Source organism: Rattus rattus, chromosome 10 (genome assembly GCF_011064425.1).
Source record: "Rattus rattus isolate New Zealand chromosome 10, Rrattus_CSIRO_v1, whole genome shotgun sequence".
In the NCBI taxonomy this organism is placed as follows: domain Eukaryota; kingdom Metazoa; phylum Chordata; class Mammalia; order Rodentia; family Muridae; genus Rattus; species Rattus rattus.
Genome location: NC_046163.1, coordinates 41,236,667 through 41,264,140, shown reverse-complemented (window position 1 = coordinate 41,264,140; position 27,474 = coordinate 41,236,667). Strand labels below are relative to the sequence as shown.

The 27,474-nt window shown below is 41.4% G+C and overlaps 1 protein-coding gene across 1 annotated transcript in view; it reads left to right on the top strand.

Annotated features, from left to right (window-relative positions):
* The window catches only part of C10H1orf105 (chromosome 10 C1orf105 homolog), a 43,339-nt gene extending 18,067 nt beyond the window's left edge, over positions 1–25,272 (top strand). The window contains exons 4-8 of the mRNA XM_032915417.1: positions 6,053–6,136; positions 9,456–9,523; positions 12,263–12,321; positions 20,063–20,204; positions 24,205–25,272. Coding sequence (XP_032771308.1) covers positions 6,053–6,136; positions 9,456–9,523; positions 12,263–12,321; positions 20,063–20,204; positions 24,205–24,259 — 408 coding nt within the window. The 3' untranslated portion in view covers positions 24,260–25,272. The remainder of the gene's footprint in view (positions 1–6,052; positions 6,137–9,455; positions 9,524–12,262; positions 12,322–20,062; positions 20,205–24,204) is intronic.
* The last annotated feature ends 2,202 nt before the right edge of the window (positions 25,273–27,474 follow it).

Genomic DNA, 27,474 nt, shown 5'->3' with positions numbered 1-27,474 from the left:
CAGGCTCTGGGTAGATCTAAGAGAAACCCCAGATGCACTGCTCTTAGCAAGAATGAGAAATCTACAGACTGTACCCTCATTTTTCTTTTCCTAGGACTGCTCCTCCACTGGTGCGTGTGTGTGTGTGTGTGTGTGTGTGTGTGTGTGTGTGTGTGTGTGTGTGTGTGTGTGTGTGTGTCCATGCTGTGCCTCAAATCACAACAGACCTCTACAGTATGCTTTGCCACATACACGCTGGGAGGTAAACAGGCGCAGCAGCTGCTCCCTTCCAGAAAGAAACTATGTCACACCTCAAGGGAGTGGGATGTTTTGTGGATACTCTATCTCTTACTTTATCCCTAAATCCTGGGCCTGCCAAGAAACTGCTAACCCTCCTAGAGCCAACTGGACACTGTATGGTGCAAAGGTCCTGGCCAGACACCTGGCTAGCTCCTCTTCACCATCAGCAGTCAAAGGGCACAATCTGAACTGTCACATTCCACGGTAGCATTCCTCACTTGCCCCGAGGGGCCTTGCAGCAGCTGCAGATGGCAAGGGTGCCTGGAGCAGGCAGAAAACAAAGAAAGACAGGTCTGGGAGAGGAAGGCAGACTTGAGAGTAGGCAGCGTGGAGGGTCTAAACCCAGCAGGGCGGGGCGGGCAGGGGGGCGGGGCGGGGGGGGGTAAAAAACTATGAAATAAAGGCAAGAACTAAAGCCTAAACATTTCCTCAAATGTTTACTGGGCAGAGACTTTCCAGGAGCCAGTCTCTCTAGTAGAAATTCGCCTCTTGAATGTTCCAGGAATGTTACTTATTCCACAGAGAGGGAAAAGGAGAGCATGGATGGCCCTGGGGAACTACAGGAGAGGCTCTAAACCTCCTTTGCCAACCTGTGGGGCTGAGTATAAACCAGTCAGGACTCGCAGGCTATGCATTGATTAAGGCTCTCTCAGTCCCTGCCCCTATCCCTCCACCCCCTACCCCCCACCCCCCACCCCGACTCTCTTTGAGCTGACTTTGGTTTTCCGGATCTAATGAAGTCACAGTGAACATGGCAGCATTATTTATTTGGCCCCTTCGCAGCCTGTGACAAGAAGCTTATATTATCAATGGCTGAAGACATTGTTCAGCTTGGAAACAATACAAGATGAATCCCAGTTTTCTCGCCACTAAGAACTCTTTAGCTAATTATTTCTCATTGATTCTAAATTTTAAAAGTCGTGACCACAGGAAACTACCTCATATACTCCTAAGTCCTTTTCCTGTTTATATTTATCAACTATACACAATTATAGAAATAATTTTAGAATAATGAGTATGATTGTCGTAAAATGCTTATGGTCACAGAACTTAAGTTTAATAACTCTGGATGCCTGGTTCCTTTGTGTATGCTTAAATTTTTCCTAGGGAATAGTAGGGGAACTTTTGAAACCATACTCAGACTTATTCTTTGATGGAAATAATTGATTTTTCAGAGAGAGGAGGAAAGCTTCTATGTTATTAATTCTACATAATTACTTTATGAATTTTCTGGAATAGTGAACATAGTCTCCTAACTACCCTTTCAGTCTTCAAAGCATATCGGGATAATTACGTCCTCGAGTGGACTCTTAAGGATACCCTTTTTCAGGGGTTGGGGATTTAGCTCAGTGGTAGAGTGCTTGCCTAGCAAGCGCAAGGCCCTGTTGGTCCCCAGCTCCAAAAAAAAAAAAAAAAAAAAAAAGGATACCTTTTTCACTGATAGGGCAGGGTTATCTGTCTCTGACCATTTTATAAAAACAAAACAACACAAAGCATTCCCATTCCAGTGAAGCTAAGTGAGGATGTTACCAGACAAGTCTTAGTCTCTTGGGGCTACTGTTTCCTCACTGGGTGGAGAAAGGAAACCAGGAAGATCTCTGTCAGCTAAGTCAGGAATAGAACAAGGGAAAGGAAGAGACATGGCGAAGGGCAGAAAGGGCACAGGCAAATTCTCAGTTAAAATCACCATCTGGTACTTACATTTATAGTTTTTGCAATGTAAACGTGTGTGTGTGTGTGTGTGTGTGTGTGTGTGTGTGTGTGTGTGTATGTATGTGTGTATGTGTGCCTGTATGTATGTGTGTGTGTATGTGCATGTATGTGTGTGTGTGTGTGTGTGTGTATGTGTGTGTGTATGAGACACACACACACACGTGTGTATGTGTGTGTGTGTATGTGTGTGGTGTGTGTGTATGTGTGTGGTGTGTATGTGTGTGTATGTGTGTGTGTGTGTGTGTGTGCGTGTATGTATGTGTGTGGTGTGTGTGCGTGTATGTGTGTGTGTGTGTGTGTGTGTGTGTGTGAAAATCTTGGGCCACGAGTCAGTTCTTAGGAACCTCAGAAAATACTGTCCTAAAGTAAGATCTTCCAGCTGTGAAACATGAAGAGGACCCCTCAACATTTGGGGACTGTTTGACATCTGGTTACACTTCTGCTAGGCCTTCAACAGGTCCCTGTCACTACTACTTGGATCTGCCATCTTGAAGACAGCTGCTTGAAAAATAAGAGACACATTAATGTTTCGGTGTCTCTAGCTGGAGAGATGGTATCACCAGGAGCTTGGCCATGAGCCTAGCTGGTTTTCTCACTGCTGCTGCTTTTCAGGCAGAAAAGACCTTGGTTCCCTGGCTGGGAAAGGAGAAAGGATCAGAAAGGGAAAGGACCAGAGGAAAGGACCCTACTGAACATGGATTTATATCAACTTTGGACTTGCCTATTACAGCTGTCTATGTAACTCTGGACCTACCTTCCTACCCTCTAAAGAAAGAGCGATAGAGCAGCTCTTGTTGGAAACAAGACTGGCTGATTGTGAGCCTGAGCTGCGGTATGCCAAGATTAGGTTTTGCTCACTGGGAGACTGGCCTTTCTCCGTTGTATTAAGATGGGAAGATCTGTCGATTGTGGTTGGCACTATTTCCTGGGGAGGGGATCCTGAACCGAGCACTAGCATGCAAGCATTCCTTGAACTACTTCTTGACTGTAATGCCATGTGTCCAACTGCTTTCACTTCCTGCCACCTTAACTTCTCCGATGTAACTGACTGTGTACCTTAGAACCGTGAGCCAAAGAAATACCCATAAGTTGCTTTGGTCAGTGTATTACATCACAGCAGTGGTCAGTGTATTACATCACAGCAGTGGGGGAAGAAAGCTATGTCTTAGAGGATGATGAATTAGCAAGGACAGATAAGAATCTAACGAATATTCTTATCCTTTTCATACCAAAGGATGGTAGCCACCATTTTTTTTCTTTCTTTTATTGGATTTTTTTTTTATTTACCCTTTTCTGGTTTCCCAGACATAAGTCCCCTATCCCATTCCCCTCCCCTTCTTTTATAAGGGTGTTCTCCTTCCCATCTGCCCCCTCCCCCCAACATTCCCCTACACTGGAGGTCCAGCCTTAGCAGGACCAAGGGCTTCTCTTCCCATTGGTGCCCAACAAGGCCATCCTCTGCTACATATGCAGCTGGAGCCATGGGTCAGACCACACATAGTCTTTGGTTTAGTCCTTGCAAGCTCTCATTGGTTGGCAAGTAGCCACCATTGTAATCAGACTATATGAGCATTTGCCAGAGTTGTTAGTAACTGTACGTTGCGGATTTCACTAATATGTCTGCCCCTCAAAAGTACAAGCAATGAATGGAGAAGCTACAGGGTAGGCTATCCCCAGAGAGCCTGGGAAGACATGGCAGAGAGGTGGTTCAGCTCAAACCTAAGGAACATACACACAAGTCCTCCTCCACCAGAAAACCTAGGTATTCCAACCACCTAGGACGATTTGCTTGCGTATTCTCCCAGGTCACTGTTTCTGGATCTGGGATGCCCTCCCATCCTCTTGTCCACGCACATACACACACATATATACACATATATACACACACATACACATATACACACATATATAGATACACACACATGTACACACACATATGTACACACACACACACACACACACACACACACACACACACACACACACACACACACACACACACACACACACACACACACACACACACACACCACAGAGCCTATCTACACATACATCTCTTGCCATTTTACTCTTCTCAGATGCCGTCCTCTGTTATCACTCCCTGTGAACTCAGCAATGCTCTTCAGCTTTGGGGTCCCCAGCAGTTACAGTACCTCCAACAGTTAGAGTGTGAATCTATAATGACCCCCAGAAGTCTGTGCTTGAGCATCTGCAGTCTATGGTACTAAACGGAAGGCTGTGGAGCCTTTAAAGGGCTAGGCCCAGCTGGAAGTAAGAGCACTTGGGCCTGGACTTTGAGAGTTATACCTAGCCCTGGTTATGCACGAGCCTTCTAACTCCTAGTCCGCTATTACGTGAACACACTACTGCTATCAGCTCTGGCTGCCATGGACCAAATGACTCTGCCTCCCCCACCAGGAGAGACTGAACCCCTGAAACCAGAAGCCAATATAAACCTTTCTTTCCTTGTTTCTGTCAAGTATTTCATCACAGAACAGAGAAAGGCAGCTAATACAAACACAGTCGTGCTCTTGAGATTCAGATTGCTGGGTGGTGAGCAACCTGACGTGAGGAGCTGTGTCTTACTTACCTCAGTGTACATAATGAACAGACAACTGAATGAATTTGTATTCCCTTCATATCCTCCTGAGAGCTTTGTCTTCGTTATAGACCCATAGGGCACCACCACATCTATGGTGGCCACACAATAAATACTGGCTGTTAAATTACCGGATCTACTTAGTCACACTCATGCTTGCCCTTGCCAAATCCCAATAACAACACTGAGGTGATTCCTTGTCATGTCCTATAAAGATGAAGGACATTTTAACTATTTGTCAGAAGAGTCCGACTTCTGTTAGTAGTAGTCAGTCCTCAAACTCCAAACGCCAGGTATCTCTCAGAGGATGAACTATCTGTCATATTGCAGATCAATATGACAAAGGTCACCTTTGGTGCACACTAATCATGCTGGGTAGACGAGTTCAGCCTCACCTGTCTCCCATACCTCCCAGCGCAACCGAATGAGTCAGGGCACACAAGGGTCAACTGGAAGGAGAAAGAAAGCTAAGTAGATAGTCATTGTCTATCACTGTGGTGTTGTTCTCGCCCATACTCCACACTTCCTGTGGGTGTATCGGATTACTCTGATGTCAGTGTGCATGACAAGGCGTTAGACAGAATCTCCAAATGTAATTCTAGATTCAGGTTCTCATCTCCCTCCTAAGGAATCCTCTGCTGGAGGTGTACATTAGAGCCTTCTGTTCTAGGAATACATGCTCTGAGTCTCTCTCCCATTTTGTACGAATGGCGTTAGAAAAAAAAGCAGTACTTAGAGTGAACAGAAGGGGGCCCCATCCTTTTGCCGCTAGCCATTGCTTTGCCTTGGTTGCCTTTTTCCCCAAAGGAGGGAGCCCGAAAGGCGTACCAGCTCTAGTTCAGCTATGGTGGAATGCATGATGTACGGAAGGGCCAGGTTTTGGTGGACCATGGATGCTAGGGAGCCAATGTTGGACAGAGTTAAAGTAATTGAACCTCCTAAACGACTTAGAGAAAGTGTTCATTGAGTCAGGTTCTAGGCCATTGGTTGGAACTTACTTGACGATGGGGGACACCTAGGGGAAATACAGCCCACCTACCATGTATGCACAGGCTAAATGACAGAGATCTTACTGGATTTTAGGCTCTAGTCCCCTGAGCTAGCTGTCCTTGTTTATCACTGCATACAGCAGTACTGAGCCCATCACCCTGTGTATAGTTGCCCCTCCCGCTTAAGCCCTTTCAGAGCCGATAAACGGCAGCAAACCCCAGATTCAGCAACCATACTGGAGAGCTAAAATCAGAGTATCCATTTTATTTGTGTGAAAGAAAAAAACTCCTTCTTTTGCCTTTTTTTTTTTTTTTTCTTTTTTTTCCGGGGCTGGGGATCGAACCCAGGACCTTGCGCTTCCTAGGCAAGCGCTCTACCACTGAGCCAAATCCTCAACCCCACTTTTGCCTTTTTTTAACCTCTTCCTCGCCCTGGGTATCTTAACCTCTCCTCTGTTCCCTTTCCCCACAGGCTAGAAAGAACGAGCATGAAAACCTGTTACCCAGAAACAAGCAGCTGTGCTCCACATGTCGAGGATATCAAGAAATGAAAATGGTAGGCAAAGGGTGGCAGGCAAGTGTATGTGCACTCCCGGGTACAGAGCCACTCTGCCTGCCCAGGGGCTCTCCACAAAGAAGGAGTGATGGAACCCTTTACAAAAAAGGCTCAGACTGAGTCTGCAAATGAGGCCATGGGTCCTGAGAGCAACATCTACTGATACAATGTAAGCAACTTTCTCCATTTCACGGAGCTGAAAACAAACCAGGGTAGGAAGACCAGAGGTGAATAGATGAGATGAGCCACTTGGAGGCTTGTTATTAGCTACATACTTACAGAGATTCCAAGAGCGACGAGCTTCCTCTCTCACTGTGACATCTCCGCAACACACACACACACACACACATGCATGCACACACATGCATGCACACACGCACATATAACACGCACACACCAAGTCTTCTCCATTATTACAATTATGAAACAAATTGCTTCCTTTGGAGCCTGTCAGTAATTCAGTCTTAGTCTCAGTAACAAAGCTGGGGAGAGGTCCTATAGTAGTTTCAGCCAACCAGGGGTGTCCCTTGGCCTGGATAGCTATAGTTTGTAATGGAAAATATTAGTAAGGAGGAATGTTATGGGAAAAGAAGTCTCTCAGGAGCTCTGAAAGGAAAAGGACACAACGCTGCCACATGTCAGAGTCCCTACAGAAAAGAGTCCTGTTTTAGGGGAGATCACAGATCAGAATGAGGACGTGGGTTAATTTAAGGATTAGGATTAGGGTAGCATGGTATTAGGGTTAGAGTAGGGCTTAAAGGGTGATTTAACTGATGGTTAAGTACAGGTGATGAAGGACCACTTTCAGTCTGATATCCACTGAATTCCCTTTGACTTGAGGAGACTTGATGAAGGGTTAATGGATGAGGGAGCACAGGGGGAAAAACAGTCTCTTTATGAACAGTTCTCAGGAAGCCAGGTACTCACAGGGAAAAGAGAAAAACCTGGCTGCTCTTACCTTCCAAAAACAAAATAGATCAATAGCCTACTAGAAAGAAACAGGAAAATACTGAGGCTATCTATAAAGGCTGTAATTTGGAGGAGAGAGTAACACACCCAAAGAACAGGAAACAAAAGTAAACATAAATGCATGAGATTATCTAACAAGTTAAAAACCCGCATAACAAAAGAGCAAAGTGAAGAGAGCCACAGAATGGTCAGGCTGTGAACTACTCTTTTACAAAGGACTAGTGTCTAGAATACATAAGAAACTTAAATTTTCAATAATGAAAACATCCATATATAAAATGAGCAAAGGTTATAATCAGTCACTTCTCAGAGGGAGATATTCAAATGAGCAAATTTATGGGAGGAAACTCTGAAGTCAAACACACAATCGTCTTCTGATTAGAACAGTTATTATCAAAAAGTCCCTAAATAACAAATACTGGCAACATCAGCGAGGAAATGTTTGTATATTGGTGGTAAGGGGCGGGGATTAGTCATTACAGAGAACAACAGCACAGCCATGATGGCTCCTAAAATACTCCAAAATAGGACCTCCATGCCACCCAACCATCCATCTTCTATCACATAGCCAGAGGAAATGATGCCAGCATATCAGCCAGGCATTTGAGCACGCACACCAATTACTGTATTATTCACAATAGCTAAGATACAGATCTGATCTTGAGGGAGACTTATGAAACCATAGAGAATGGGTGGACAATGCATAATGGACTATTACTCAGCAACATAAAGAATAGTTTGTATCTTTTTAGTAGCACAACAATCTTATACAGCCTGATGCCACTGTGCTAAATAAGGGAGATAAGTCAGGTACTGAAACACACACATTACCTATTTTCTCATGTGTAGATTTTTCTTAAAAGGCTGATCATGATATATAACAGAGATCATTAAAAGCTGGGGGTGGGAAAGGATAAGGTAAAGTTGACTAATGGGTCCCAAAGCATAGATGGAAGTAATGAATCCTATGAGTCTTCAACACAGTGGATGATAGTGGATGACTGCAGTGCCCAATAACCTATTATTTTCTGTGTCAGTAGAAGCAAGGAACTGAAGAACTCCAAATACAAACCAATAATTTGGAAACTGTCAAGTGTGGAAGTGAGCACACTGGGCACACATAGTACAAATATGTGTCATTTTAAAAATTTAGTTAAGGATAGAGAAATATTTAACAACCCTGATTTGATCATCACACTATATGCATATATGAAATTATGACCAAAAGTCTGTACACTTAAAGTTTAAGAAAATCAGTACAGGAGGGAAGAGATGACTAGGTTCACCCCGATGCAGTTTGTCTCAAAAACAAAAATGCCATTGTTGGCAACGTTGGTCTGTGCATTCCCATCCTTGTGCATGAAATACGACCAGCCTGAGAGAGGGGCTTTAGAATGAGGCTCAGGCTACCCGGCAGGAGACTGCTAGCTCCCTGCCCCATCCTCTTTGGAGCACAGCCAACTGTAGATGAAATGTTGGAAAATGGCAAGGTCCTTTTCTGACATCGTCTCTCCCCTTTCACGTGTCTGGAAATCTCCTCCCTAGGTTCTCATTGAAGTCCTTGCTGTCCCTTCCTCAGGCACTCCTGGTCTCCTAGTCACCCCACCTCCCCATCCCGCCCGCCATCTTCCCTCAGCCAATGATTCAGAAGAACAATCTGACTAAAAATGGTGGATCTAGCATTAACTTTTTCCATTTTCAGGCACCTCTAGAGGTACTGGACACGGAACAATTTGCAATTTTGTTGGCAATAGGCCATGGGAACACTTGCAGCAATGTTTTTGTAATTGTCAAGCATCTGGGGTGGTGGGGTGTGGACTGAACGTGCACTCTCCTTAAGGAATCAGTCTGGGGTGCTGAGTCAAATCTAAAGCTCAGCGTGTGGTATTCCTAGCTAGAGAATGCACGGCTCCATACCGATTCCAGCCTGGGTAAAAGGCACACATTTTCAAACATGCTTCAGGCTGTCATCGTCTGCTCGGTAATTTAATTTTGAAAATGTCTCAAAAGGGCAATGTAAGAACTAGAAATACGAGCATATCAGTGTAGAGACGTATGTAGAGCATCTCCTCGTGACGATAAATGTTGACCAGGAAATCCAGTCCTTATTAAGCAAGGACCTACACCAAGGTTTTATGAGCGCTCTGAAAGCAGGTCTTTAGACCAGGGGCAGAGAAGCCCCAGGAGCACTGTGTGTGGAAGGCACCGATGGCTGCCCTGAGAGGGCGAGTGGAGTCACAAGAAGATACATGGACAGAATCAGACACAACTCGGGGTTGCTAGGGTCCGTTGTGTAGGTCAGAATGTAGTTACAGCCAAAAAACGTACTGAATCGGGCTTTCTTTCTCAGTTACAGCCAAAAATTTTCAAAATACCTGACCATCAAGAACCATCCTCCCAGAATTCTGTGAATCACGGGTGAGTCAAACGTAAACTGGTCTATGAAGTAGGTTCTGGTTCTAACTCTTTGGGACACAGGATGGGGACTGAAAGGATAGTAAACAGAACACCCACAGGATGAACTTCATAGTGGTTTTATCTTCTGTTGAAACGAAGGAATCACATTAATTTAAGTTATTTCATTTCTTTACATGAATGACTAAGTTACTATTAGCACAACCTTCCTTTCCACCAGTTTAAGAACAGTCCAAGGAGTAGGGGAGGAAGTTTCTTCATTGTCCTCAGGCAGATAACAATTCTCCTGTAGATGACATATGTCAAATTCACAAAATATGAGTGACAGCACACAACTTGTCCCGAATTCCAGGCATCCTCTGTCACCTTCCATCAACTCAAATTCTATGTATCTGTTCAATTGTCATTTGCTGCAACGCAACAGAAATAGAACAGAATACAACCAATACCACGAAAGTAAAATCTAGTCAAGTTCCGGTTAGTGAGGTTTTTGTCCTTTATTCTGTGTTGACTATTAACAGTAAAGAATTTACTTCTTACTTTATTTTTTAAAACTCTAGGAAGAACATGGAAGGAGTTGGGGGCATCCGCATGCATGTGCGAGTGAGCGTGTGCATGCAAATATAATGTTCTCATTATGAAAACTTCAACTAAAAAATAAACCTCCAGGCCCAGAAACAATGCTATCCATGTATGAAAACATCATAATGAAACTCATTGTTTTCTAACTAAAGCAACAGCAATAGCAACAGCAAACGTGGACTCACTCCGGCTAAGGCGTCAATGTTAGGAAGGCCTGTGACAGACAGTGAACTCTGAGCAGAGTCACCTTCGCAAAGGAGTCACATAGGATCCGAAAGCAACGATTAATTCTCTCCCTTATATGAAGAGAAAGGCGGGAGAAGCCAATCAGTCTTCTGTAATCCTATGTGACTCGGAAGCAAGTGTTCTTTCTGATTGCTTTTACAACATCTCAGCCTTTTGTTCCAGACTACAACACAGTCACACTGACACCATGTACCAGTGCTGGCTCAGGTACACAAAGGTCATGAAGAAAACACGTGTCCCGGCAGTCCAAGTTCCAACGCTAGTAGCATTTACTCATACTTTTTTTATCATAATAAAGTATTCTGATAAATATTCTTTGCGAACTTTAAATAGGAAACTCTTTGAGTAAAGGCTTTCTGAGCAAAACTGGATTCTTCTGTGAAAGAGACTTTGAAACCTCTTACCCTGGTTTATTTAGAATGTTTTGTACTTTGAGTAAAGCACTTACTCCCCCAAATCATTAATTGCAAATCCTTCCTGTTCCTTTAAACTGTGGCTAATAATTGATTGATCTTAAAATTCTCCCAAACTTTTGTTTTTGGTTTCGTTTTCAACATAATGAAAGAAAGCCTACCACTTATATTTGATATCTTCTTAGAGTGACTGTAAAATATGGAATTGGCTCCATTTGTTGCTTATAAAATCTTCTCTACACTTTTTAACTCTCTCCACACATACGGCCAATGACAATGTCCCCATTGAAACAATTCCCTTTCTCCTATTAAAAAGATGTATTTTATCTTCATTTTTGTGTATGTCATGGGTGGGGGTGTACCTGCAGAGGCTGAAAAGGCATCAGATGAAGTTACAGGCAGCTGCGAGCCCAACATAAGAGTAGGGAACTGAACTCAGGTCCTCTGGAAGAAACAGACCTTCTTAATCACCAAGCCTTCTCCAAAGTCCTCCTGCTTCTAAGTGATTTTTAACTATAGCCACCACAAGAGCTAATAGTTTATGAATGTAAGGAATGAAGGAGAGAGGATGAGAGAAAGGATGGGGTCACACATACTTATTTGTAGAATTGTAGAACACACAGATCATAAACTATTCATTCCTGAAAATACTGCCAATCGTTTGCACAGCTTGGACAATGGATCAGTTTTGCTTCCTCTTTTCTCCACCTCAATGTGACCTCCAGTGACAAGTGGATTAAACTTGTCTAGACAGCCATATATTTTGGTAACAAAGCAACCTTAGATCTTTTTGGAAGTGGGCATATTAAAATGTGTAGATAGTCCTTCAGTGGTTCTCAACCTTCCAAATGCTATGGCCCTTTAATACAGTACCTCAGGTTGTGGTGACCCCCAACCATAACATTAATTCATTTTGCTACTGTTATGAGTTGTAGTGGAAATATCTAATACGCAGGATATCTGATACGCCATCCCCAAAGGGGTCATGACTCATAGGTTAAGAAACATTGCTAACTAGTTCATCAAATGGTAACAAATTGTAAGTCTTAAGGAATTGAGCAGTTCAGATCAACCTAGAATGTTTTGGGATTGAATGTATTTGGTGTGAGGGTCACCCCCACAGCCTTGACAGAAGGGAGGCATGGAGATGTCACAAAGTCTCTAACCAAAACATTTTCTCAGTTTTGCTTTTCAGGGGCAAATTGACTGACTTGGAAGATTTCTTACATTTTATGAAAATTAAAGAAATAATTTCTTAATCTTTACTAGTTTTAGACTCTACATGTTCTTATAGTAGAATAAAATACATTTAAATAATGGTTTTATCAAAACTCATGAGGATATTATTGAGGAAAAGCACCTGAAACTTAGTGGTATTTGAACTCTCTCACCCTGCTGCAAGACCACAGGGCAGCTCACCCCCACTGTCTGTGTAAAGACCCATCCTTTTTTACTAGGCTCTAACCAACTGATGCATGTACTCTCTTGATTCTTCCATCAGCGAGGCGAGCCTTCATTCGCAAGAGCAGCAGTTACATGCCTGCAATGATATTCCAACAGGTGTGTTGTCTTTTAGAGTAAGTGTTGGGTGTGGTAATACTCTGCTTGGGGCCAGAGAATGGAAAACATAGTTTCTAGGACAGCCTCTAATGGAATTCTAAGCAAATTCCATTCTCTGAAATTTTTTATATTTTGCATATTGTCTTTTGAAATGTTGTGATTGCTACACAGTCTCTCCCTCCTCCTCCTTTCCCTTCTTTCCCTCCTCCTGCTCTCCCTTCTTTCCCTCCTCCTGCTCTCCCTCCTTTCCCTCCTCCTCTCCCTCTTCTTCCTCTCCCTCTTCCTCCTCCTCCTCTTCCTCTTCTTCCTCCAGATCACTCTGTCCTTTCCAAGGGTCTCAGATGGTTTCATGTTGTGTTTTTCCCCCAAGACCCCTTTAGGTCACACAGTCTCCCCTCACAGAGTTACTGCCCCATCCCCTCTCCCCTTTGCCTCTGAAAGGATACTCCTCCCAAACCCAAAGCACACCCTCCCCCAACCCGGGAGCATCAAGTCTCTACAGGATTAGGTGTATCCTATCCCACTGAGGCCAGACAAGGACATCCTCTGCTACATATGTACTCAGGGCCTCAGACCAGCTTTTTGGTTGGTGGCTCAGTCTCTGGGAGTTCCCAGGTCCAGGTTACTTGACTCTAATTTCCTATGGGGTTGCCCTTCCCTTCAGTTCCTTCAATCCTTCCCCTAACTCTTCCATAAGGGCCCTGATCTCCATCCAATGCTTGATTGTGAGTATCTGAATCTGTGTCAGTCAGCTGCTGGTAGAGCCTCTCAGATGACAGCTGTGTTAGGCTTCTGTGTACAAGCACAACATAGCATTGGTAATAGTGTTAGGGATTGGTGTCTGCCCATGGGATGGATCCCAAATTGGGCCAGTCACTGGTCAGCCATTCCTTCAGTCTCTGCTCCATTTTTGACCCTGTATTTCTTTCAGACAGGAGCAGTTCAGGTTAAAAGTTTTATAGGTGGGTTGTTGTCCACACCCCTCTACTTGGGGTCCTGTATAGCAATATATATACATACATATATATCAATGTGTATCAATGTATATGTATCAATGTGTGTGTGTGTGTGTGTGTGTGTGTGTGTGTGTGTGTGTGTGTGTGTGTGTGTGTATACACATATATCTCCACTGTTGGGCATTTTGATTAAGGTCACTCACATTGACTCCTGGGAGCCTCCCTCATCCGAAGTCTCTGGGACTTCCTAGAGATTCCCCCCATGCCCTACCCCAGGCTGCTGCTTATTTCCTTTAGTTCTCCTGGCCTTCTGGGCCTCTCTCCTGTCTCTCCTCATACCTGATCCTAGTACCCTATTTCCCTTCCCATCCCCACTCACACCCAGGTCCCTTTCTCACTCTGCCTCTCATAACTATTTTGTTCCTCCTTCTAAATGAGATTTAAGCATCCTCTCTTGGGCCTTCCTTCATGTTTAACTTCTTAGGGTCTTTGGGGTGTATCACAGGTATTCTGTACATTTTGGCTAATATTTTACCTATCAGTGAGTACATACCATGCATGTCCTTTGGGGTCTGGGTTACCTCACAAATGATGATATTTTCTAGTTCCATCCATTTGCCTACAAAATTCATGATGTCCTTGTTTTTAATAGCTGAATAGTATTCCATTATGTAAATGAACCACATTTTCCACATCCATTTTTTTGATTGAGGGATGTCTGGGTTGCATCCAGTTTCTGACTATTATGAATAAGGATGCTATGAACATAGCGGAACATATGTGGAGAATCTTTTGGGTATATGCCAAAGAATGATGTGTAGATAGAATTATTTCCAGTTTCCTGAGGAATGTTAAATTGATTTCCAGAGTGGTTGTACAAGTTTGTAGTCCCACAAGCAGTAGAGGATTGTTTCCCTTTCTCCACATCCTCTTCAGCATGTGCTGTCCCTTGAGTTTTTTACCTTAGCTATTCTGATTGGTGTAAGGTGGAATCTCAGGGTTATTTTGATTTGCATTTTCCTGATGACTAAATATACTGAACATTCTTTAAGTGCTTCTCTGCCATTCAAGATTCCTCTATTGAGAATTGTCTGTTTAGCCCTGTATCCAATTTTTAATTGTTTGATTGAGTTATTTGGTTTTTTTTGAAGTCTAACTTTTGGAGTTCTTTATATATGTTGGATATTAACCCTCTATCAGTTGTAGAGTTAGTGAAGATCTTTTCCCAATCTGTAGGTTGCCATTTTGTCCTATTGACATTGTCCTTTGCTTTACAGAAGCTTTTCTGTTTCAAGGGGTCCCAATTTATCAATTGTTAATCTTAAAGCCTGAGCCATTGGTGTTCTGTTCAGGAAATTTTCTCCTGTGCCAATACATTCAAGACTTTTCCCCACTTTCTCTTCTATTAGACTCAGTGTATCATCATTTTTTTTGTTGAGGTCCTTGATCCACTTGAACTTGAGTTTTGTTCAGGGTGATAAATATGGATCTTTTTGCATTCTTATACATGCAGACCACCAGTTAGACCAGGTTCATTTGTTGAAGATGTTTTTTCATCACTGTACAGTTTTGGCTTCTTTATCAAAAATTAAGTGTCTGAGGTTGTGTGGGTTTATTTCATGGTCTTTAATTCTATTCCATTGATTGACTTCTCTGTTTGTGTACCAATACCAAGTAGTTTTTATCACTTTTGCTCTGTAGTACAGCTTGAAGACAGGGATGGCGATTCCCCCAGAAGTTCTTTTATTGTTCAGGATTGTTTTAGCTATCCTAGGTTTTTTGGTTTTCCATATGAAGTTAAAAATTGCTCTTATGGACATCATAAACAAATTTTGTTGGAATTTCGATGGGAATTCCATTGAATCTATAGGTTGGTTTTGGTACAATGGCCATTTTAAACTATGTTAATCTTACCTATTCATGAGCATTAGAGATCTTTCCATTTTCTGAAACCTTCTTAGATTTCTTCAGGGACTTAAAGTTCTTGTCATACAGATCTTTCACTTGATTGGTTAGAGTTACACTGATATTTTACATTATTTGTGGCTATTCTGAAGGGTGTTGTTTCTATAATTTCTTTTTCAGTCCATTTATCAATTGTATGAAGGAGGGCTACTGATTTGTTTGAGTTAATTTTATATCCAGTCACTTTGCTGAAGTTGTTTATCAGCTGTAGAAATTATCTGGTATAATTTTGGGGGTCACTTATGTATACTATTAGATCATCCAAGTATAGTGATACTGTGACTTCTTCCTTTCCAATTTGTATCTTGATTTCCTTTTGTCGTCCAATTGTTCTGGCTAAAACTTCAAATACTATATTGAATACATAGGGAGAAAGTGAGTAGCCTTGTCTTGTCTCTGATTTTAGTGAGATTACTTCAATTTCCTTTCCATTTAATTTGATGCTGGCTATTGGTTTGCTGTATATTGGTTTTATTATGTTTAGGTATGTGCCTTGAATTCCCAATCTCTCCAAGACTTTTAACATGAAGAGGTGTTGGATTTTGTCAAAGACTCTTTCAGTGTCTAATGAGATGACCATTTGGGTTTTTGTCTTTGAGATTGTTTATACAGTGGATTACATTGATGCATTTTTAGACCATCGAACCATCCCTGCATCCTTGGGGTGAAGCCTACTTGATAGTGGTGAATGATGGTTTTTTTTTTTTTTTTTTTTTTTTTTTTCCGGAGCTGGGGACCTAACCTTGGGGCCTTGCGCTTCTAGGCAAGCTCTACCACTGAGCTAAATCCCCAACCCCTGGTGAATGATGTTTTTGATGTGCTTTTAGATTAAGTTTCTGAGAATTTTATTGAGTATTTCCACACCGATGTTCAAAAGCAAATTTTGTCTGAGGTTTTCTTTTTTGTTGGTTTTTTTCTTGTGGTTTAGGTATCAGGGTAACTGTGGCCTCAGAGAATGAATTAAGTAGTGTTCCTTCTGTTTCTATTTCATGGAATACATTGCAAAACACTGGTATTGGCTCTTCTGTTGAAGTCTGGTTGAATTATGCACTAAAACTGTCTGTTCCTGGGCTTTTTTTATTTGATTGGGAGTTTTAATGACCACTTTTATTTCCTTAGGGGTTGTGGGAATGTTTAAATAGTTTACCTGATCTTGATTTAACTTTGGTATATAGTATCTGTCCAGAAAATCATCCATTTTGTTTAGATTTTCCAGTTTTGTTCTGTATAAGCTTTTATAATAAGACCTGGCAGAGTTTTTTTTCTGTTGTTATATCTTCCTTTTCATTTCTGAATTTGTTAATTTTGATACTTTCTCTGTACCTTTTAGTAAATTTGGCTAAGGGTTCCTTCTTGGTGATTTTCTCAAAGAACCAGCTCTGGTTTTGTTGATTCTTTATATTCTTCTCTTTGTTTCTAATTGGTTGATTTCAGCCCTGACTATTTCCTGCCTTCTACTCCTCTTGAGTATGTTTGCTTTTTTTGTTGTTGTTGTTGTTCTAGAGCTTTTAGATATGCTATGAAGTTGCTAGTATGAGATCTCTCCAATTTCTTTATGAAGACAAAATTATTTATGAATTTCCTCTTAACACTACTTTCATTGTATCCATAAGTTTGGGTATCTTGTGCCTTCCTTTTCATTGAACTCTAAAAGTATGCAGTTTTTTTTATTGCTTCCCCAACCAGGTTATTATTTAATAGAGTGTTGTTCAGTTTCCATGACTATGTGGGTTTTCTGTTGTTTCTGTTGTTGTTGAAGTGCAGCCTTAGTCCGTAATGAGCTGATAGAATGCAAGGGGATATTTCAATCTCCTGTCTGTGGAGGCTTGTTTTGTATCCAGTTATATGCTCAATTTTGGAGAAGGTTCCCTGAGGTGCTGAGAAGAATGTATATTCTTTTGGTTTTGAGTTAAATGTTCTACAGTTATCTGTTAAGTACATTTGGTTCATAACTTCTATTAGTTTCTTTGTATCTCTGTTTAGCTTCTGTTTTGATGACCTGTCCATTGGTAAGAGTGGTGTCTTGAAGTCTCCCACTATTATTATGTAGGGTTCAATGTGTGTTTTGAGCTGTAGTAAAAAGTGTCTTTTATGAATTTGGGTCCCCTTGCATTTGGGGCATAGATGTTCAGAATTAAGACTTCATCATGGTGGATTTTTCCTTTGATGAGTATAAAATGTCCTTCTCCATGTCTCTTTATTACTTTTGATTGTCTATTTTATTAGATGTTAGAATGGCTACTCCAGCTTGTTTCTCGGGATCATTTGCTTGGAAAACCTTTCTTCCAGCCCTTTATTTTGAGATAGTGTCTATCTTTGATGATGACATATATTTCTTGTATACAACAGAATGATAGATCCTATTTGTGTATCCAGTCTGCTAGCTTATGTTGTTTTATTGGCGAACTGAAACACCAATGATGTTGAGAGATATTAATGACTAATGATTATTAATTCTTGTTATTTTGTTGTTGGAAGTGATACTATGTGTGTGGGTTTCTCTTCTTTTTGGGTTTGTTGTAAGATGATTAATTTCTTGTGTTTTCTTGGGTGTAGTTACCTTCCTTGTGTTGGCGTTTAATTTCTAGTATCCTCTGTGGGGCTAGATTAGTGGAAATATATTGTTTAAATTTGGTTTTGTCATGGAATATCTTGGTTTCTCCATCTATGGTGATTGACAGTTTTGCTGAGTCTATATAGTTGTCTGGACTGACGTCTATGGTCTCTTAGGGTTTGCAAGACATCTGTCTAGGGTCTTCTGGCTTTTAGGGTCTCTGCTGAGAAGTCAGATGTAATTTTGATAGGTATGCCTTTATATGTTATTTGGCTTTTTTCTGTACAGCTTTTTAATATTCTTTTTTCTGTACATTTAGTCTTTTGATTATTATGTGATGGGAGGATTTTCTTTTCTGTTCCAGTCTGTTTGGTGTTCTGTAGGCTTCTTGTATGTTTATAGCCATTTCTTTCTTTAGGTGAGGAAGTTTTCTTCTATAATATTGTTGAAGATGTTTTCTGGCCCTTTGAACTTGGAATCTTCACGCCTTCTATTGCTATTATTCTTAGGTTTGGTCTTTTCATTGTGTCCCAAATTTCTTGGATGTTTTGGGTTAGGAACTTCTTATACTTGGCATTTTCTTTGACTGACTTATCAGTTTCTTCTATGGTACCTTCTATGTCTGAGATTCTCTCTTGCATTTCTTGTATTCTGTTGATGATGCTTGTGTCTGTAGTTCCTGTTCTCTTTCCTAGGTATTTCATCTCCAGGGTTGCCGCCATTTGTGTTTTCATTTTATTCATTTCCTTCACCTGTTTGACTGTGTTTTCCTGTATTTCTTTAAGGGATTTATTTGTTTCCTCTTTAAGGGCTTCTACCTGTTTTACTGTTTTTCTGTATTTCTTTAAGGGAATTATATTGTCTTTAAAGGCCTCTATCATCTTCATGAGATGGTATTTAAGGTCAGAATCTGGCTCTTCAGGTGTGTTAGGATATTCAGGGCTTACTGTAGTAGAACAGCTGTGTTCTGATGATGCCAAATTATATTGGCTTCTGTTGATTATGTTCTTGTGCTTGCCTTTTGCCATCTGGTTGTCTCTGGTGTTAACTGGCCAGGGTGTCCTGGATTGGAGCAGGCCTCCCAGGAGGCAGGTGGAGTTATGTGTCCTTGGTTAGAACAGGCCTCTGGGAGGAAGGCTGTGCTGTGTCTCTGATTAGAGCAGGCCTCCTGGGAGACAGGCAGAGCTGTGGGTGTGTGAGGGAATGGGAGAATTGATCCATGGAGAGTGCGGGTAGAGGTTCAGACTGGAAGGGAGATGGACTCCAATAGGGCACAGGATAGAGCCCACATCTGAAGGGCTCTGTGGGGTCCCAGCTGGTGTGGGGGTTAGGGTGGAGGTGCTGACCTGTGACCCTGGTTAAAGTAGTCCTCCTGGGAGACAGGCAAGGCTGTGGGGTGTGGGCAGCAGCAATGTAAACCTTTTCTTTTTTAAATCAAATTATGTTTGAAGAAGAGGTCAAGATTGAAGAAGAGGTAAAGACTTAAGAATTATTCACAACATGAAGTATCTTTTGAAATATTAAACCCTTTCCTGGCTGTAGCCTTTTTGTAAGATCACGGTTGTCTGTTTTTTCCCAAAGAACAGACCTATGTATTTATGTGTCCTGGGACAGTCTCAGTAGAACTGAACCCTCTTTTTCTTTGAGCTAATATTACAATTCCAGATACATTTTATTTCAATTTAAATTTAATTGGCAATATTCTTTTTTTTTTTTTTTTTTTGTAATAAACATGAGGTTTATTGATAGGAGCAGAGTGCACTGAGGTCGAGACACGCAGGGGCAGTGGAGTTCGACCCCGAAAGGCTGGGAGAAAGGGTATTTAAAGGGAGAAACCACGATCCGAGGGGGCAGGGATGGTGTCATTGGAAAGTGTCGAGAATACTAATGAAACATCACAAGGAGGAGCTTCCTGTTTCTCAAGATTGTTAAACTTTATGGTCCACCAGTTCCTGGGAGAAGCTTCCTGCTTCTCAAGATTGTTCTCTAAGGGCCTTATCTTAAGTCCTTTTATCTAGTTCCTGGGAGAATTGGCAATATTCTTAACACTTGGGTTTTATTTCTAAATTTTACTTGGTGTCTTTGATAAGATTTATAAAAGTCTGAATGTTGTTGCCATGAGATGATTCTATTAAAAGAAATTCTTATGTGAATTTTTAGTATGCTAAGGCTAGAGGAGTCTTTGGTGGCCCTTGATTATTTTGTGTATTTTGTGAGAAAAGTGTATAAGCCTTTATTCTCTGTTCTTCTCCACACTGTCTTCCAGAGAGCATTCGCTACAGGCTGCCCATTTTAGGCCCCAGGACTGCTGTTTTCCACAGGCTGCTGTCAGATGCCTACAAAACTCCTCAGGATACTCAATACTGTGCCTTTCCCAAAAAGAAAGGAATGAGCAAGACAGTGAAACAGTAAGTGAGTGGCCAGAACTCATTACCCCCAAACTTTCAGGGAAAAGGCCACCTCTCCAACCCAGTTTCTGACGCTGGTATCTTCCTCTAATCTTGTATCTTCCAAAAGATGAGTCACTCTTTCCTTCCTATGTGCAGCTATTCTAGCTCTTATCACTTCTTCCTAAAGACAAAATGGTTTAATTTACATAACTATATAGATTTATTGATTAACACAGAACATGATAAGTGTGCCTCCTGTTATTTTGCTGAAGTTTTTAATGCATCTTATATTGTAATAAATGATAGACAATCTTCTTATAAGCCATGGGTTTTCCGTGTAAGTTATTTAGCCCATTCCTTCAGTAGGAGGACAGGGATGACTCCCTGAGCCCTCTGTTACTTCATCTTATTCACAATAAGGGGGAAAAAATCACCTTTTTTCTTTCAGTTCATTTTATAGCTAATAGGGGACACTATGCTGTCATAACTGGAAAGTGACACATGATTACGTATTGTAATCTGTAGTCACAGGAACCACACCCCACCTCACCTTCTTTACTTCTTTATATATTGATCAGGTGTTCAGCAAATCTTTGTTTACGCATATCTACACCATACTTTTATGGTGAAGTTATTTTTATATGAAAATGCATGCTTTCTGGTCTGTGCTGATCTGTATGTACATAATGTGTGGGACACAAAGGAAAATTCCAAGTTTGCAAATGTTATGTATTTGGTCATATATTTTCTTAGCCAAATTTCAAGAGGCTTCATAAAACAAACAAACAAACAAACACCCCTCTGTTTCTTAGGAAGCAACTGCCTAGTGGAACGGCAGACCCTGAGTAGATGCTAGCCCAGCCTATGAGACAGCCTCTGTGCCAACTGTTTTTCTTTTTTTCTTTTTTTGAAGAATGGAGCTAAGAAATCTCAGATCAATGAATCAGTGTCCAAATTTAACTCAACAAAACAAAGAAAAAACAGACAAAACCTGTTTTGTTGTCTTATATTTGTGGTAGACTATGATTCCTGTTTTCACTGTAATTGAAGTTCCAGAACTTCAAAAATAGTCTCCATGATCTTTATCATTTCAGACAATTGAACAGCACAGAAAAGCTTTGTTGTTGTTTGTTTATGCATACATCAGTGAAGGGTCTTGGGGTGCCTAGACTCATAAATTAGGGGAAACACTTCCCTCATGAACAGTTATCTGAGGTAACACGAATATTATATAGCTTAGGAGATAAATTGCTTCTGAAATCTCATTAAGATGGCCTTATCTAGAATACCTCAAAACTATATCATCAAGAATAGCATTTTGGTATTTGATAGTATTTTGACAGTGGGTATTATGGTTTAGGTACTAAATCCCCATAATGGCCACAGAGTAAAGACTTGACCACTAGCTTTTGAAACCACCAAAAGCTAGTATGATCTTGAAGAAATGGAGCCAAGGTAGTAATAGGTGACAGGTGACTCATCTCACCTATACCATACTTTATTTCTCTTGTACTGTGGAAGGTTATATCATTTGGGGGCATGCCTTGAGTGGGACAACGGGACTCTGTCCTGTTCTCCCCTCCCTTCTCTATCACTTTCTTTCTCCCCCTCTTTCTCCCTCTCTGTATGTTTCTTACACTATTTGGTCTTGGGAACATTTTACACTCTTTAATAGTTAAGAACACTAAAGAATTATAAAACGGGAGCTATATTTATTGATGTCTACCACATTAGAAATTAAATAATTTTAAAAAACACTTTTAAAAATAATGTTTAAAGCACATTCATTTGGTGTTGGAATATTTAAATTATCACATGTCATTTAGTCTTGGGAAAATTCCTACCATATTTGGGGAAGAATAAGAGTCTCTCTCTCTCTCTCTCTCTCTCTCTCTCTCTCTCTCTCTCTCTGTGTGTGTGTGTGTGTGTGTGTGTGTGTGTGTGTTATGTGAATAATTATGAACTTGAGAGCTCAAAAGAACTTCAAAGGCTGAAGGGTTCCAAGTCCACATTTTAAGACTTAATTCATATATATGAATATATTTTTTTCCTTTAATCTTCAGATCTCCAGGAAAGGGATGGTACAGTGATTTAACTCATGCCAAAACTAATATGGTTCCTTGGTAGATGATTTAGAGGAAAGGCAATACTAGGTTTTCAACACTTATAATACTAATTTTTAGTATTAGCTTCCCTTTACTACATATGAACGTTGTAATTTTTCTCAGCTAGTGTCCCAGTGAGAACAGAAGTCTTCTACTCCCACTGCACTCTCATGTTTCAATTTGAATATGAGTGTTCACTGGTTTATATTTTAGTTTGTAGGAAATCTCCCATAACCTAAGACCCAAATTTGATTATTATGGCCTGCACACTAGTGATGACCTCAGTAGTATTGCTAAATAGCCAACCAAGAAGAGTTTCTTTGTTACTTTGTTCCTACAATCAAATCCTGGAGAGTAATGGCACTGAGGGCAGAATGCCCCAAATTGGGATTTCTATCTCTAACACATATCCATGTACGACTAACCCACTGCTACCATTTTAATTCAAACTTGCAAAGAGATCTGCAGATATACTGGATGGCTTTTCTATATCAGTAATAAACTTATTTAAAATAAATCACCTTACCTGCATCATACTTTGCTTCCACTGTATTGCGGGAGCCAAATGGTTGACAGTGTCCCTATTGGCTCAACTGCCTCTCCCTTCGAGGCAATGATATGAGCCTGTTGTTATTTCACCTCCTGACCATTCTTAAGTGTCATCCCAAGATCTATCATGAATAGGCCAAGCAATGTCTTCATTGGGATAATGTTATTCCTATGCCAAAGCCATGTGTAGTTCAGATTAAATTTGAAAAATTGATAATCTTGGGTAGATGTTTTTATTTCAGAATGAAAGTCTGATTTTGCTTTAAAAAAAAAAACCTCAATTACGTTAAAAATCTATAGATGTTAGTATATACACTTGTCCTTCTCTCACCCCAACAGGGAATTTAAAAACCAATCAGTCTGCATAATTCCCTTATGTTAGGAATGAAAAGAAATGCCATATTTGGCAAAATCTGTGCTGTAGTTTATATCCTGTTGTGTTTTATGTAATGCATGGCCAGGGTCACACCTGGTCCCAATTTTAATTCTGGGAAGTTGGATGGGCTTCCACTGCTATGTTCTCTTATAAGGGTCACTTGTATTCTTCCCTTGATCATAATTATCGGGTGAGGAGAGGGAGAAAGACGGGGACGGGGAGACTGGAACTATTAGCAAGTTGCTGGCTCCCTGGCCTACTGGCCTTCCACGTGGGCCAGCTTCTGTTCATTATTTTAACATACATAACACCAGGTAGTCTCAAAAGTGCTCCATTCAGGTTTCACTTGGTGCAGCTGTTCAGAGTTAGAACTGCCCAACAAAGGAAGAACCACGGGACTGCTATCTCTAAATGAACCTAGAGCAAAACTACTAAGAATCAAGATTTAGAGGGTTGGGAAGCCAGTAGAGTGCTTGACTTGAAAAGATTGGAGTGGCAGCCCCAGAACCCACATCAAAAGCTGGCTGTGGCAACATGAAGCTGTTCTGCTGCTGTTCTAGAACTTTCTAATGCCGGGAAGGTGGAGACAGGCAGAGCCTGGGGGGTTGTTGGCCAGTCAGTCTAGCCTAATCAGTGAATTCCAGACCAGTGAGAGACACTTTCAGAAAACAAAGCAGATGGTGCCCGCACGTGCACCCACACATACACAGACAGAGAGGCAGGGTAGGGAGAGAAAATGATCAAGACTTAAGTAAAAGTATGTGGCTTGGCTCTCATACAGGAGGCCATGGGTTCAGTGTTGAGGATAGGGAGGAGGAAGACAGTGAAAGAAAGGATAAACTAACCCCTAGAGAAAACTGGGGTGATCAAACAGGTCTTCATCTATATTCTACTTAAAATCAACTTAATTTGGCATTACATTACACAACTCTCTTATAATTCTAATTGTAAATCTGTTCTTTTTTTTTTTCATGTGTAACCTTACAAGGATAACAACACCTCATGCTGCACTGTATCCCTGCAGGAGCTACTCGGCTATTTGAGATATATTTCAAATAAAGGCAAGTCCATCCCTAGGCTTAATAACTATCATAAAACCACAAACTAAGATCCATAAATTTGGGAGTTTGAAGGCAGACTTGGTTATGTATTGTGATTCTGCCTTCTAAGGAGTTATCATTTCATTTAGAGAAATATAAATGTGCATGCTCCTATCACACACACACACACACGCACACGCACACGCACACGCACACGCACACGCACACGCACACGCACACACAGTGCATGGAACATGAGTTACAAAAGGGAGCACCCAGCCATTTCAGCAATAACACCCTCCATATCACCAGTCGCCCTGCTGTCTGACGGGAACAAAGAAGCAATTATTGAACCTCTCCAGCAAGGCCAATGGGAGAGAAATAGCTATGTGTTATCGCTTGTTCTTTGTGAAGTCTTTGGCGAGACATTTTGTCACCTGGTCAGCAAAGTGCAGAAAAGCCAGGTGAAGCATGGATGGATATCAGTTATTTCAGGAGAAGTTTACTGGGTTCATCAGCTAGTAAGAGCCATCCAGTGGGGATTCCAAGCTGTGAAAAAGGCTAGAAACTTTATTCCCTCGATTTGAGAAAAAGTGCATAAAGAGTACAAAATGTATAAAATCAAGAAAAAGATCGTGGTAACACTGGTTAACTCTTAAAAGTCAAGCAGAGTGGCTGGAGGGCAGAAAATGGCAGAGAGGTTTTTGCAAACTCCACCCTGACTTTCCTTTCGGATTGTGAACTACTTCAGTGTTTCACTGACTCAAAAACAGAACAGGGTGAAACAAAAGACCTCTTTGAAAGTGCCAAGAAGCTAATGTAGCTTTGACACTGGAAACCCGATAAAGCATCTGCAAAATTGTCTTGAAGACACTCCCACAGACGGACATAAACCTTGAGTTCTATCAAGTCCAGGCAAGTGTCCGGTCCAAAGAATACATTTTATCTCTGGCCTTCAGGAAGTTTTGCCATTGAAAGGCAAGTTCTGGCACCCAACAATAAACGGTTCATTCTAATGTAGCATTTTATAATTGCTTTCTCTCTCTCCCTTCCTCCCTCCCTCCCTCCCCACCCTCTGTCTCATTCTCTTTCATTCTCTCCCCCCCCCCTGCGTTGACTGCACTCTTGCTCTCTTATCATTAAACAGGAGTTTATTCATTCACCCTTCCCTAGGGTACTTTACAAAAATTCTTCATTGCACTGACATAGGCATGCCTGATTTTGTTTGTTTTCTTTTCCACTGTTGTTGTTACATGTTTATGGCTAGTGATATGACTCCAAACATCCCGTGTGGACTCAGCCACAGTGCCATTCAGGGTAAAATCTAAATCCCAGGCTGTGGCTATGAAAACAGACACCCTCATTCTAGACATCCTACTGCCTGAAACATGGGCTGAAATTGCATATTTTTCCCCACAATGGTCAAATCTCTAATTCAGTCTCAGCCATAGCCTTCTCACCAATGGAAGATAGTCTGTCATTCTAGTGAGAATTGCGGTCCTTACAGTTTTCCTCTGCAGCAACATGCCATGTTTTGAGACAGGGTCTCACTGGGCACCACTGGCTGGTCTGGAAAGCAAAAGAGATCTACCTGTCTTTTTTCCCCAAGTGCAGGGATTAAAGGCATGCAACATCATACCCATTGTACTATATTTTTTGAAGCCGTATGCATGAGCTTGTATTCTTCTTTAGTTAGATTCCAGATGGTCTCCATCTTTCTGAATCTGAACTTTGTCACCCACTGGTCCATATTAGATCACCTGCTCTTCTTTCTCTCTGTGATACATTCGTGGAAAAGACTACAATCAGAAACCAAATCCTGTGACTTACTTCACAGCACTCCTGTTAAATCAAGGATCCCAAAGGCTTTGTGCTTAACCTACATTTAATTATAGAAAAATTAACATATACAGAGAAGCAGAAATAACACTCGAGCACTGATCTATTCCCTCACTAGAACCCACACCCGCCAACACTTTGTCACGTCTACTCCAACTGCAGTGCATGCTACCATGTTAAAGACACTGACATTTTACCCTAAGTGGTACAACTCAAGGCTCCAAAACAAATTCCTTTAACACTTATCACCCTTGTCTTTCTTAAGAATTATAAACCAGCCTGTGTTATCTCTCCTTGATCCATATTTAAATTCCTCAATATGACTATTATAAGAGCTATTAAATTTCCTTTTCTTGGGGAAGTGTAAACAGTATCTACCCCATCTTCGGACGTGGGTGCCCTTGGAGCAGCCACACTGGAAGATCTGCACCAAGTCTCGATGGTAACTCCCCCATGGCTCCCACTCTCTGGGCCTTACCAGCCTATTCCTCTAGTCCCATGTGCACTTAGGTAGAATTACAGACAATGGGGTGGGAGGAGTGTCTAGATACTCAGCTGAGGGTCCCATGACCCTCACTGCCCTTTCCCTGTGAGGGATCATCGATTGTTATCAAACTGGGCTTTGATGTCCTTTTGCAAACATGTCCTGCTGAACTCTTTAAAATGTTATATGTCTGACATGGAAGATAGTCCTGTATAACTGTTATCTTCTTTAAAATCAGATCAAATTGAAGATGATACATTGTGTATTTGCCCAATTTAACCTAGAACTGTATCCCCAACTTTCCTTCCCAAGACTGTTCTGTAAAATGCATAAGAGAGATGGGTCAGTGAGTACAAGTGCTTGTCCTTCTAGCCTGACTGCCCAAGTTTGATCCCTGGAACCAGTAGTGGAAAGAGAAGAACTCCCTAAAGTTGCCTTCTGTCCTCCACACACATACTATGACATGCCCTTACCTGTGTGCACACCCATGCACACACACACACACACAAACAAATAAATACTGCTAAAGATCTCTTTAAATAGTACCCTTCTTCATGTGACTATGAAGTTATATGTAACTACCAATTATAACTTCCATGGAGTATGAAATAACATTCTGATCATGAGTTAACCTAGTCACAAGGATAACACCACAGTTGTGACTCCTCTTTCTTCTATGGGATAAAACTGGCCACATATCAAAGCAAGCCAAGTCTCATCTTGTTGGTGTCCCCCCAGGGGTGGGCACCACCTGCTTGCTGCTCAGCCTGCTTGTTCACTCAGCCTGTGAGATACCCAGAATTATTGGAATACCTCATGTTTTTGCAATGGTAAGGCAGGGAGCGGTTAGAGAAAGCCATTGGCAGGATAATTACCCTTAGGCCATGTGGGATGA